At 33.7% G+C, this 15,321-nt stretch overlaps 1 protein-coding gene across 1 annotated transcript; it reads right to left on the reverse strand.

Moving 5' to 3' along the window:
- Positions 1–5,081: 5,081 nt before the first annotated feature.
- Positions 5,082–12,399, reverse strand: HELRODRAFT_188530 (hypothetical protein). The gene is made up of 18 exons (XM_009021116.1): positions 12,229–12,399; positions 11,820–12,087; positions 11,523–11,668; positions 10,784–10,896; positions 10,317–10,470; positions 9,899–10,002; positions 9,560–9,710; positions 9,224–9,349; positions 8,811–8,931; positions 8,266–8,422; positions 8,034–8,168; positions 7,798–7,892; positions 7,593–7,725; positions 7,273–7,441; positions 6,977–7,200; positions 6,757–6,901; positions 6,538–6,635; positions 5,082–6,368 (listed from the first exon to the last, which is right to left on the reverse strand). Exons 1-18 carry the CDS (start codon positions 12,366–12,368, stop codon positions 5,869–5,871), a joined length of 2,979 nt encoding a protein of 992 aa, XP_009019364.1. The 5' UTR covers positions 12,369–12,399; the 3' UTR covers positions 5,082–5,868.
- Positions 12,400–15,321: the final 2,922 nt, after the last annotated feature.

Below are 15,321 nucleotides of genomic sequence, written 5' to 3' on the forward strand. Positions count from 1 at the left end.
GTTTGTAACGTATTTTGAATATTTTGTTTGAAGATGCTGCCTTCCAGCCCCAAAATCAACTTCAACCAATCATGCCTCAACAACAACCGCAACTGCTAGTTCAACCACTCCCGCAGCAACTAGAGCAACAACATCAACACCAACAACAAAATCAACAGCTGCAGCATCAACAACTACAACATCAACAAATGCAACCACAGCAACAACATCCTCAACAACGATACGACACAATACAGCCAAGTTTCAATATGTTTGCGGATCAGGTTGTTTGCCAACCACTTGAACATATGTCGCAACAGTCACAGCATCATCAACACGCATATCATAAACCAAACGACCAATACAGACTACCACCGCAACAATACGAATCTCAACTCCCGCTATACCAAACTAAATTTTTACCAACTGCCCAGCAACAACTAGCACAACAGCAGCAGCAGCAACAACAACAACAGCAGCAGCGAGAACAGCCGCTCCATCCATTTACGATCACAGCCCCAGGACCAATTCAGCAACAACATCAACAGAATGCAGAAAGTTATGCAAACATATCTCGCACCCAATTCCCAAGTGTCAGAAAGTTACCCTCCTTACCTGCCAAAAAGCCGTCATCTTTAATTTTGCCAAAGCGCAAGATAGTGATGACGACAACACCAGGAATGCAGAAACGGATGCCTCAGGTCATGACGTCACCAACAGAAATACTGGACACTCAACAACAACAACAACAACCCTACGAAGACTTTGAGGACGACCTGCCTCAAATAGATGACCTTGATCAAGGTTACGAAAATCTGACAAATGCAAATTCCAATTCATTTCATCACCGTCAATTTTCTCGCCGGCAAAACGGAGAAGCTGCATTTTTTAGAACGCAGTCGGTCATTGACGACAAATTCAGCGAGCAGGAGGAGCATGATTATCGTTTGAGACAAAGTTGGTTTTCTGCTGCCTTGCTCACAAATACTAAATCACTGCCATCAAACTCTAATCAAAAAAAGCAGCAACACTTGGAGCATTGCGCAGTGACGTCAAGTAGTGAGCTGCTGCAACAACGACGCCGACAACTACCGATCATCAGGTGGTCAAGTGCCCAGCAATTGCTGGACCGGCAACGACAACAACGACAACAACAACATCGCCAACACGCGAGGACGTTGCTGTACGAACACACTCAGCAACAATCGAAACAATACTTTTATCAAAACCAACATTACGTTCAACAACGCCGTCTTTCACAAGAGCAACAGCTGAAACAACAACAACGTTGTCACAGTTGTCTTCCACTTCATTCAGCAACATCATCGCACCATCGGCGCCCCCAAAAACGACAGACACCGATAACAAACTTTTCCCCAAACATTATTGCAGGGGACGGCACTGACTACAACGAACCTGCAGCTGATGATGCCGTAACGCCGCAACGACGACGACGAAAACGCCGAAGTTTTCATAACAGAGTTAGCAACAGTTTCGAGGAAAGAACTGAGAATTTTTCTGCACGATATTCTCAACCGCAGCCACAAAATCGTCAGCAATCAGCCACATTACCTTATCCTGCATCAACCAAATTAATTTCATCAACATCGACGTCGTTGAGACACAGGAAACAGCTGTCCACCTTTCCACAGTGGTCCTCTCTAGAAGAAAAGTCAACATACAACAAAGCATCTTGCAACAAATCTCCCAACAACAACAACAACAACAACAACACCAGGAGAAACAGATCACTGTGGAAGGCCAGAGAAGAGAGGCGCAACAAAAGGGTTAATGGCACCACTAACAACAACAACATCATCAGCAATAACAACAACATCGTCAACAACAACAACATAAAAACAAGAAATAGTAGTTATTGCATGAGGAACAATTACGCTGATGAGACGTTAAGCGATGGAGAGCAGTCGGTTGCCCCGGATGACGATGATGAAAATGATGACTTTAACGACGATGACGATGACGACGATGATGGCTTAGATTGGTGCTAAAATATCTTTGCTGCCAGATATTCTCTACACAGTGTTATCAAAATTGTTGAAAAAAAAATTTTTTAATCAAAATAACATTACGAAACTGCTCAAACATTTCTAACCGCATGTTCTTTGCGCGTGTGTCTACAATTTGCATGTGCACTGTGTATATTTTTAATATATTTTATAAAAATTAATTTGTCAATATATGAGAGGTGAATGCCTGATATTGATGATTCAATGATGCATGCCGTGTTGTGTCGTGAATCGCTTAGTTAGTCGTTCGTCAATTACTAAATAGAAGATAGATCGATCTTTGCGTAGATATTTTTTACCCCTCAAATGAATTTTTTACAACATTCACGTTCACATTTTGTTTATTTTATTGCAAATTCAACTTATCAACTCGTCTTCAACGTCTTTGAAGAAATATTTTTTAAAATTTTTCTCACCCATACAGCAAGCTTACAATGCAAATAAACGTCAGATATTCAAATTTCACAATGATGATTATAAAGATAAAGACGACAATGAATTATTTAAAAAAAAACTTTGAAAATCTATTTTTTAAATCGTTTTCACTGCAGTTCATTATTTTCAATTTAACATTTAATCTGATGAATGTCCAAAATTGTGAAAAAATTATTACGCTGAACTACATCGATAATGTGGCTGAAGCATGCATATATATTATTGGATATATATATATATATATTATTGGATATATATATATTATTGGATATATATATATATATATATATATATATATATATACAACTATTGGCAAAAACCACAGCATGTTCAGCGTTTGTTAGCTCCAATGATTTACGATCTACCGTCAGAAAAATCTAAAAATTAAATAGGAAGCTAACTTACCCGGAACATGCTGTGATTTAAATCTATAAATTGCATTTCTGACAGTTTTAATCCAATAAATAAAAATGAATAAATAAATATATAATAAAACTATATATATATATATATATATATATATATATACATATAAATATATATATATATACATATAAATATATAAATATATACATATATATATATATATATATATATATATTATTTGAATTCTACCGAATTGTTGGCATTAATCAATTTAATGCCAACAATTCGGTAGAATTCATACAATACCGTATAAAATATGGTCTGCTTCCAACATATGTATATATATATATAGCGTAGCAATATATATATATATATATATATATATATGTGTGTGTGTGTGTGTGTGTGTGTTTGTGTGTTTGTGTGTGTGTGTGTTTATTTGTTCATTATGGTGTTTATTAAAATGTTTGTATTTATTTATGTAGAACCATAATTAAACATATTTGATATCAAGCAATTTTCGTACAAAATTATACGATATATTTTTATTTATTTAATTATGTATTATTTTGTCTACTTGAGAATATTAAAATACACGACCAGGCATTCATATATTTACCTCAATCTTTCAGCATTTTAACATATCTAAAAAAATATTATGTATAACTATATAGGCATATATTAACAAATATATGTATACCTATATATTCATATTTAAAATTAAATTATGTTATATATATATATATATATATATATATATATATATAAATCTATAAAATATTTGTAATATGTATACATACATTAATCTAGAATATATATATTCCCTCACGTCCACACATTTAATTACAGAGTTGCCCAGCAGAAGGTGGTCAATAAATAGTAGTATGTTGTATGATTTATTCTGTTTTACACGTGAAAAATATTACATGTACTGACACTTTCATAGCAGTGCGGACAGTTTACCGCAAGTTTTATGATCAACCCAGACGTAGGTGATCGCCGTATTCAGACCGACCGGTATATTTATTTAATGCAACAACGTAGACGAGTGGAATGAAACGTTATTGAGCGTATTTATTTTGCTAATTGTACGTGTTAAAATTAACGATGTATAACTGACTGCATGTTATTCCATGCCAGTCTGCAACAGCCTTCCAATATATTTGAATGTTTCAAATGAAATATATACATACATGCATGTACCAGATGAAATATAGGTTATTTGTTTGTGGTGTGCCGTCCAACGCTTCTTCATTCAAACCACCTCAACAGGTCGGTCCAATTTAAAGAGAGCCAGCTACGTGTTGAACAGCAAGCGCGAATCGAAATATCATTTGTTAGCTCCTAATTACATCGGGGTTAAAACATGTTTTCCTATTTAATGAACATTGGTGCTACCTTTGAGGTGGTCTCATCTGCACCGTCGCCATGTTTCTTGGATGATGTCTGTCAAGGTTGTCAAACGTTGATTTTCCGAGGTGCCAGACTTGACCGGCTAACTTAACAGACAGACGGAAAAACAGACGACGGACAGTAAACCCAGCTATTCCCCAATAAATATACGGAGAGACAATAATAATAGGACAGACAACAGTTCAGACAACGGCACGACACATCACAGCATAGAAAATGTATTTATTTCACATGTTAGTCTATGTTCGTTTCTACATTATTTTAATAACATAGCTTTTGGCACGTTCGTTCGTTCAGTTTTGACATTAAAAAATAAATCATTTTATCGTTCGTGAATATGTAGAATGAGTAGTCATTGTTTGTTCTGTGCTGAGTTTTTTAATTATTATTCATTGACACATAACACACACGAAATAGAAAAACACATATGAACTGATATATATATATATATATATATATATATATATATATATATATATATATATATATATATGATAAATAGGATATATATAAACATATATTATGCTTTTTATTAATAATAATAAAACAGAATAATATTATAAATGTTCTGTACCGTACGCATAGTTTCTTAATTTTATTTTTCATTTCACTTTGAATTGATCAATTAGAATATTATCCGTTGTTTAATGAATTATTATAATTTGTCATCGCCAGGTTGCTCAGATCGTTTCAAATACAATCTTTCTAATGTCATATTTTTCGAGTGTAATAAAATTTTAACAAAGATTATACATTGAGATCATTACGACAAGGTTGGAGCCAGAGAACTCCACTAAATTTTCCCTTACCTCTGAACGCCACATAATCATCTATCGTTAAATTAAATTTTTGACAAATTCTTTTTTATTAAAATTATTTTTGTTTTTCACGCTTCAAAATTGGACGTTGGGTAATATTGTCTTTCGAGCGTACAACAATCAAACAAAAGAATAAATAAACTAATTGAATAAATGAATAAATATATATATTTACATATATATATCGCATATATATGTAATGTTCACATATTATACACACAACATGAATGTTTGGATTGTACTGCGTGTGTGCCTCACATAGACAATCGCGTGAGCCCATGAATATTAATGCATCAGGTATCATAGTTTAGAGGTTTGTTGTTGTGAACAAAGACTTTGTCATACATGCGGCATTTTGTTGCCAGTTTAAATGAACTTTATACTGGGAAGTAAATCAAATGTCACGAGGGCGATTTCAATCATCTAGCTAGAGTTACAAACTTGAAAAAAAGAAAATTATGCGGATTGGAGTTGAGTTAAGGAAGTTTAATTAAACAGTAAAATTTCTGAGACACAATTTTTTATAAAAATTAGTCCTTTAAGTCGTTTGAGATTTTTGATTGTTATGTAAATAACAAAATATAATAATTAATAAATGTAAATTGTTAAAACCATATGTTAGTCTTTAATTGTCTAACGACAATTTATTTTGGCATAAAAATAATTTTTTTTCAAATATATATGTGAAAAGAAAAAAATATAAATATATATATATATCACGTTAGTTTCATGCCAACTTCTGGCGATATAAAAAACTTTAGTAAAAAATATTTTCGCAAAAAAGCTTCTATTAAAATCTGTCGATGAATAAAATGTACCTGTGTATAATATCAAGCGTAGGAGGACAATTTTGTAATATCAATTTCGGCAAATCGACTGGACTGTTCATCGCCCGATCTGCCGATTGGGTCTTGTCCATTTTTGTTAGAGTCACCATCGTAGACAATTCGGACGTCTTCGAGATCGCCCTTTACCGCTTGCTCGCCTTTACCTCCCACAAAGCTCGGACCACCAATCGTCTGATGTGTTTGTGTACCATAACTAGAGTTGTCAATTTTTTGTTGGTTGTAATTATAAGGCCCATGTTGACGATCTAAAATATTTTCATTTGAAGTTCCATTTTCATTTACTATTTGTTGCTCTTGCTCAGTAACCATGGTGCTGTAGTATCTTTCTATTATTTCCGTTTTTCTCTTTCTTCTCCACATAAAAAATGCGAAAACAGATAAAACTAAGACCAGAAAAAATCCGACGACGAGACCAGCTATGAGTCCATCGTTCCTCTGCTTACCTGCTTTTGAAGAGTTCTGGTCAACATTCCAAGTTTGATCTGTTTGAAAAGAGACGATCCACTCTTTTATTAGTGATAAAAATAATATACTTAAACGTTACATTATAAAAAATTTATTTAAATTCTTTGAATATATCATCATTAATTTGATTTTCTTAAAACGTTGAAATTCATGCTTATCAAATGTTTCATTATGTAAAATGTAAACCCTCATTTTGGAATCCTCTCATATCGACAATTCTGTTGAATACTCCAGCAAAAAGATTGCCTAACTTCTTGCTGTTCGTGTCGAATCTGTACACTGAGCTGAAATGTTTCAAAATAAACTTGTTCTCGAATCTACAGTCAGTAAGAAACGCACATCCAAAATTTTCAAAATCTAAACGTTAATGTATGAAAAACAAAATCTAATGGCCTGAGATTTTACTTTTCATTCCATGTCGTGAAATAAATGATTGAATCACTAAAAAGCACTGAGGTCAAATTTGTGTTTTCAAATTTTTTGTGTAAGACCACTTCTGACTCTTTACAGATATAAATATGATTGAACGTCCAGATCACTAACATCTCCCCTTAAAAAGTTATTCAAACTTTTCAAAAAATTGATAAACATTTGATCTAATAGGAATTTAGTTAAATTTACTAACCTGAATTGATTGACAAAGACAGTCCCTTAATTGGATCTTTTGACCAGTGCATCAGTGTTTCAACATTGCTTGTGGTCTCCGTTGTAGAATCAAACGTAGTTGTTGCAGTCAAGTTATTTGGGTCGGTATCATTTGTAGGAATTTCATCTTCAAACTTTCGCTTGTATTCTGATAGACGCACTTTCTTGATGGACGATGTTCTTGAATCGAGCCAATAGAAGTCCCTTGAATTTGCAAACGATTGAAAATTTAGAAAGTATGCATGCACTGAATGCTTCAAGAAAATAAATACCAACATCGTACGGGAGTTGAGCGCGTAGATTCCACCCTTCAAGCCTTCGACGTCTTCAAATATCCAGGCCAGGTTGCCGACCAGATCGTAACCATGCAAGTGTCCGCTGTCGTCGTCGTCGTAGATCAGCGTGTGGATGTCGCTTATTAAGTCGATCTTTGTCGGTTTGATGCCTGTAATAAGTCAGGTATTTTAATTAAAACTGATTTCGATAGGAAAAATTTAATTTATGAATTTTTTTTTCTTGAAAATTTATCTTTTTATATGACATTTTTAACGCTTTTTATGAAATTTTTAACATATGAAAAATAATTCGAATGTTACTTTTCTTAATGGTCAGTACGTTGACTTCTCTTAGCCTATCGTCAACGGATTTGCTTTTGATGGTGGCCCCTGAGGAGATGTCATTATAAAAAGGCAAATCTAACTGGACGACATCTAGCCAATAGAAAGTCTTCTTTGAAGGGTCGTACGTTATGGACGATGGCTGATTGGATGATTGAAATCGTAATGACCTGATTGATAATACGTCATTGTCATCCTGCAATTCATTCCCAAGAGGAATTTGATAACCTTCTTTTGATATTGGATCGACTAATAATAAAAAGTCGTCAGACAAGAGATCTGAAATTTGAAATGTTCAATTTTAATTTACATCGAGCTCAAATCTAATCCGCTATTACAAACACATTATTTGGAAATTTTGAAAGGCCATTAATTATAAAAAGTGAAACAGTTTTAATGATGAATATTGCAGAAACCTACCCGAAACACATTCTGTGTAATGAACGAGTGAGAAGCCAGCGGAGCAAGCACATGTTGTTTCTTGGTTGGGCCTCAAGAGACAGAGTTGGCCGCACGAACTGTTGCCACCAAAATCCACACAGGGATTTAGCAGATCTAAAAAATTTATTTATATCATGCAGAGTTGAAGTTACTAACTGATATGTAAATATATTTATTCGATTTCGTTTAAATTTTAAACGTATTATTATACCGCCAGAATCACTTGACATCGGTTGCATATTGTAGCCGTATGAAACAATTTGGTTGACGTTATCGTTAATTACAGGACTGGGAAGGAAATTGAATGAGTCAGCTACTCTCTCAGCCATGCCAACAATATTCGTTCCATTGACCCACATCAGGACATCCTGCAGAGGAAAAGTAAAATTGGCGGCTTCACACATTTCATAAACACCTCGTTAAACTTTTCAACAGTTTAATTTATAATCCACGTTTAGAACAGATATTTAAAAGTTTCCTGACTCCTTAATAGAAAAATTTCCGACTACCAAAAAAATTTTGAATTTTCGCTTTATAACTTTACTTAAATACCACAATTAAATGAAAGTTATTTCAAAAAATACATTAAAAATCATTCAATGTAATAATATTTCTTAGTAAAATTACTTTGTTTATGATTTAAAACATACTAAAAGATTAAAAATTCACACAAGATGAAGCCGTGCATTTTCAGACCTAGTCAATGCACCTATACATATGGCAATACAAATTTCATCAAAAGCAAAAAAAAAATACATTGATAATGATGACGTCATCGATTTTGGTGTTCTTGTCCAGTTGTATAACTTTTTTGTGGCTATCGCAGTCCAGTGAGGTCATCCAAATTCCTGGCAGAGATTGGTCGGCTACGTACAAACTGCGTTCATGTTTGTAACATTTACATGTACTGCATGTACGTGTATATGTAATTTTTGTAAATAAAATTTTGCCCGAAGATGTTTGCCTCATAACTTTTTTGTAAATTGTTTTAAAATATTTTCGCTAGTTTGAAATTTACAATTAGTTATTTTTTTTCAACAAAATGAAAATAACAACAAATGTTACGAGAATAAACATAGCAGAATTTTTTATTATAATTGATATGGTAACATCTTTGAAGACGAAGTAAATCATCGTGAGTGTTACAAATGCACTTGTTTCAAACTCACGCGTTATTTTGTATGTCGATGGACAGACCTTTCAGACTGGCAGCGGTTAACATGAAACAAGTTTGAACTACAGTGCCATCCATGTTTGACACATACACCGTACCTTCGCTGCTCCAATACATTAACCTGAACATGTCAACATTAACAAATGCAGCAGTTACAACTTTTTTTACGAAATTTTTCGTGCAGTAGGTTATTTGTGAAATTTGAAAAACTTTCTGTCGTGCGAGCATTTAAATAAATGGCGGAATCTTTGTTGACATTGAAATTAACGATAGCACTGAAACGACTTGCAAGGAGTAATAATAAAATTATAAAACCTGAAGACTGACTAACCCACTCAGTGGATTAACTTCGATGTCCCAGGGTCTCAGCAAATTTTTGAGGAGCACCACCGGGTACCTTCCATCCAACTTACTCACTGATATCGTCCCTGCCTCCGTGTCAGTTTGGTACAAGTTGTCACCCAACCAATCCACCGAAAGTCCTAACATCGTGAAAATAAAAAAAATCTATTCTACTCTCCCGCTATTTTATTTAAAATGGATGTGAACTGCACATTGTTTAGCAGCACATTGTTTTTATCCATAGTTATTTTCGTCAGTTATAATTAGTATTTAAAATGGTGACTGTCCTTTAATGATAATTAGTATTTAAAATTCAATAGGGTGAAACCGCTTATTTTTTTCTTATTAGTTCCGACAAGTGAATTTACAGGGTTGTCGAAATCTGTGATCATTCGGTAGGTGGAGCCGCTCTCGACATCCGACACGAACAATCTGCCAGCATTTTAATTAGAGGAATGTTTTAAGCATAAAACTTAGAGTTTATTGTTATATTATTTATCATTATGGTTATATTTATGATTACCAAACCGGACTTGAAATAATTTAAAACTGGACTTTCTTTTATAATTCGTCAATGAAATTACGACAGTTTCAAATACATAACAAATGCCTGCCTGCATGTTTTAATAAAAATACTGTTATAAAATGAACTAAACACATAAACAAATGCAACAAACAAGTGAACGAACGAATGAACTTTGAACATACAAACAAACGTGCGAACGAACAAACGCATAAATAACTACCTTGACGAATAATAGTTGAAAGCAAGTGCGGAAGGTAAAGATGATTCGGGGGAAATAACACATTCTGGACTGGCGACTGAACGTAGCACGTCATACAAACATATTTGACTGTCGGTGCTGTAGATGAAGTTGGTCGCATCCGGTCTGCTGTAGACTTACGTGATGATCAAATGTTCGCATTATTTTTAACGCATCTCATAAATTTCACTATTGTCACTATTGTTAACAATAAATAAACAATATTAATCATCAAATTGCTATTTTCAATCGTAATTAATAAATTTTTATAAGTGATATAATAACAATGCCCATCAACCGCTGCTATTCTAGTAAATTCTGAAAAAAAACTTATTAACTCTGATGCAAACGAAATGCTTCTTAAATACAATACACTGTATTGGTACATGAATGATAAGTATGCATATGGATATCTATGAACGATATAAAAAGCATTGCTGCATACCAACCAACACACGTGTTGTTGTCTTCAAGCATCTTGGACCCCTCCCTGCAGATGCAGTGGTATGTTCCATTGCCATCACTCACACATATGTCGGGGCAGTTTAGCGAAGCACATGTGTCTAAAAACATTAAAATGATGAATGACATTAGTGGTAAAGACATCAACCTCAGTGATAAAGATGAATGACGCGACGATAACGAAAATGATGTCAAAAAAGGAATTTGGTAGAATAAGACCGATTGTAATAGCAACAAATTATCCATCAGAAGCATGAGAATAAATTCAACAAATTTATAGAAGTTGTCAAAAATTCTTACTATTAAAAATGTTCGCGTTTGAAAAGGCCAATATAGGAAAAAACTTGGAGTTTAACTGAAATGACGTTAAACATATTTCAGTTCCATTTACAAATCATGAATCCAATAATCTCTCGAATTTAATGATTCACGAAATCAACTTTATACAGTAAAGCACATCTTTTAGCATTTAGTCCTAAAATTATAACCAACCAAATTGTTTTGAATATATCAATATTCATGGCATCCTATAACTCGAGTCAATAAGTTTTTTGTGCTTCTATCGTCAACTCCGACCTTCGACGACTTGACAGCAAACAACATTTTTTTTAAGATTTTCAAGACAAGAGAAATTTTTAGTGAACTTTATTATAGCTACTCGTCTCAGGTTTAGAAAGTAGTAGAAATAGTAAAGATGTAAGAATGATGACAAAATCGTGCAACTCACTGAAGTCGTAGGTCGGCTGATTGTCGGGACTGATGACAACGACGTCGTACGGTACGTAGCTCTTGATAGGGTGCAGCTTAAAAGTACGAGAGGTCAGGTTGGTCAGTATGATGCACTGCAACTGATCAGTTATGAGGATAAGGCCCTGCGTCATTGAAATTTTGTCAGTGCAGTACAAATCAAAATGTAAAATAATGGTAGTTATGACGAGCATGTCATCAACTATTAACGTTGTAAATAATGAAATATGGAAATAAATTGTAATTCAAATTTAAATTCAGAAGATGAAAAATGACTTTGTAAATGGCAGCGTCGTAGAGCGCAGAGAAGAAAAAGTATGGAGACTGGATGAAGTAAGATAGCATGTTCTGCCCCGTCCTTGCATCTGCACACTGCAACAAGCTGGTCCAGCCATCCACCCAGTACAAAAGAGAATTATCGTAATCTATGGTAACTCCCTGAGGTTCGGTCAGATCTTTGCTGATGAAAACAATTCGATTGCTGCCATCCAGATTGGACCTTTCAATTTTTGGCAAGGCTCCCGAACTGCTCCAATATAAAAATCTGTTTAAGAATGGTGAGCCCTTGTTACTAAGCCGTTGTCCAATGATAATTCTTGTAATTGACAATAAATCTTTTAAAAAAACTAATTTTTATAAACATTTTTACTCAAAATCATTTCAAAAACTAATTAAATTGACCAACCCTAAATGTGGATGGACGGCTATTCCGGTGGGTTTATCAAGTTTCGTGTAAACTAGTCTTTTGTACACGTTTGCAGCGGAGGAACTGGCCACCATGATCCAGTTGTGAGAACTGTCAGTCCAATAGACAGATCCACTCATCCAGTCGACAGCGATGCTTTTCACGTTGTTCGATGTGCCCTCAAAGATGGTGGTATGCTGGCTGCTATCTAGTCGGAAGTCCGTCGTTGTCATCTGATTTCGTAAATGAATTGTTGCCATTCGGTTATTTAAATTTCTCAATTTTAACAATTTTATACGTAAAACATAAGACTAAAATTATTTAAAGTTAACGAAAGTTGTGAAAAAGCACCAACATCGAAATTAAGCTTAAAAAGGCTTTTAGACCGTAGGCCACTGAAAAACACCTCCTTCGTGTAGTAGTTGAAGTCAATACTGAGTGGTGTGTCGTTGAAGTTTGCTAGTTGCGGCAGATACGAATCGTTTGCAAAGATCCAAAGGTTCGGATCTCTCGGATCGCCTTTCTTGCTGATAACGGCTATGGAATCAGAATGCAATTTTTTCATCGTTATCAACGTCACTGTGTTGCTATCCTCTATTAAAAAATTAAAAAAAATGTACATCGTTAGTGCAAAAACAAACAAAAAACCTTTCAAGCAACTTTAATTATGAATTAGCAATCCGAATAAATAAAATAACTAAATTATAATATATAGGCAGGCACAAACCTTTAATTCCAGCAGATGTTTGGAAAACCATGAGAAAAATCACAAAAAAAGTTTTTTTACACTCCAGAAACATTTTCGTAACGATAATTGTAACAAAATATAAAAATTTATTTTAAAACTGTAGTCAGAAACGTTTAGCCTTCACTATTTCTTTAAATAACTACTAGCTTTCAAATCGTATACATAATTTAAATAAATAGACACCAATTGCTTCTTAATTAATTAATTAATTGAGTTTTAAAAAACACTTGTTAGACAACCCGGATCTTGCATTGGCATAACGTTTGAATTCTACCTCTGTAAGCGCCAGCATAAAAGCTGTTTACAACATTACGTGCATAACATCCATATAGATAAATACATCATTATATATTATATACATATTAAAATATGTCTAAACAGTTACGCTTATATATAGGTATTCATTGTGAATGTATGGTTATTCAAACCTTACATGTGATTCAAATTTAAAATGCATAGCGTAATTTTTGCTTAAATGTGCAGAACAGAAAATAAATATATAATATATTTATATTTACATATATAGTATTGTATGAATTTTGCCGAATTGTTGGCGTTAATCAATTTAAAGGTTGTTTTTTTCAATTTTCCTTATTAGAATTTTTTTTGGAAACTGTTCAATTTATTGAAAATAGAATTATTATCCAAGTTCATCATGAAAATTTAATGAAACTGTTATTATCCATATTCATCATGCAGATAGACCTTAGGCAGATACAATTCATACAATACTGTATAAAATATGGTCTCCTTTATACATTTACACACACACACACACACACACACACACACACACACACACACACATATATATAAATATATAAATATATATATTTATATATATGAATATATATGCGTTTAATTTCGTTTTAAATAGTAACCGTTTTCATGTTTTGTCTAGATAATTATATATTTAAATGCATATTTTAAAAAAGTCAGCTTTTTTTAACAAAAATTCTATTTTGTTTTCATTATAATCGATTTATTAAAGAGAAAACCTATCCACCAAGACATTACGATAGAAAGTACAACAGGACGCAAACGACGAAGAACGCGTTGCAGTGCATTGTATGCACCAGCGTTAGAAATAAATATTGTAGCCTACCTGTGTTGTTTTCAATGTCTTCACGCAATAAGCAGCTAGAAAAAAACATTGGCCAGGTGAGATATGTAGCAACAACAATCATTATATCAAATTTCGCTACTTAACGTTAGTGTGCATGTTGTGCACTAATGTGAACAAATTTTATTATTATTAATATAAATGTGGGTGTGCATATAAAAATCATATACAGTACATGGGTACGTTACCTGTCATCGCTTACACTGAACAGCCGCAAGGTGGTGCACAGTGCACTAAAATGTATTCCGTTCAAATGAGCTAACCGCTTTTATATTTTAAATGTACGTCATAAAAATGAGCATTGGTAGGAAAATTGAGAAAACATTAAACCTAAGTTAGCACATGTAAACATGATATATTTACAGAGATTGTTATGAGTATCTCTTGTTTCCATCCCCCCTTCCATGTGAAAGGAGTTCTTTTTCATCTCAGCAACCATCTTTAGAAAATTAGTGCCGGATGTTTTTCATCACTATAAAACCGATCGAGTCTTCCGTTTACTAAAGAAACCATCTCTTAATAGAAACCAGAAAGCTAACTTATCTGCTCTTTCTTAAATGCTTGAGTGCCTCATGCTCAGACTTCTCAGCCACCTAAAAGCTAAAAATAATTTCACAAAACTTCAATCAGCTAATCGCTTCTAGCTCGCTACTGAGAATGTTTTACTACACATTACAGACGTCGCTTTCGGTGAACGGGGTGATCGAAATATAGTAGTAATGCTTGGACTTGATCTAAAGACTAATAAGTTATTCTGTTCTTTTTGATCGCCTCGACATAAACTTCTTTATTAAATATATATAAAATCGTGCTAACGTCACATGTGATTCACTCAAATCATCAAATTTTGATCTCGCTCAATCTCAAATAAACTCCCATTTATAAGCTTGTATATCATACCTCCCTTGTCAACATGATCAATTCCAGAGTCTCTCAAAGTTTCGTTTTTGGCCATATCTATTTCACAGTTTAAATTTCTTTTGCCAACGATATCTTGGTTAAAATTTTGCCCACAACCACACCTCAATAGTTTGCACTAATGATATTCATAGGTGGTATCTAAATAACTTTCGTCATCATAAACCTCACAAGTCTGCCATAAACAGATTTTGAATTTTTTAAATTTCTGATGTAAACCTTCAAGGTCTGTATTGCCAATCTCAGGCTTTTATCAAATTATTTTTTTTTCGGCAATAAGGTCCTGCAATTAATACTTCCGCGC

The sequence above is a fragment of the Helobdella robusta genome (genome assembly GCF_000326865.2).
Source record: "Helobdella robusta unplaced genomic scaffold HELROscaffold_3, whole genome shotgun sequence".
In the NCBI taxonomy this organism is placed as follows: Eukaryota; Metazoa; Annelida; class Clitellata; order Rhynchobdellida; family Glossiphoniidae; genus Helobdella; species Helobdella robusta.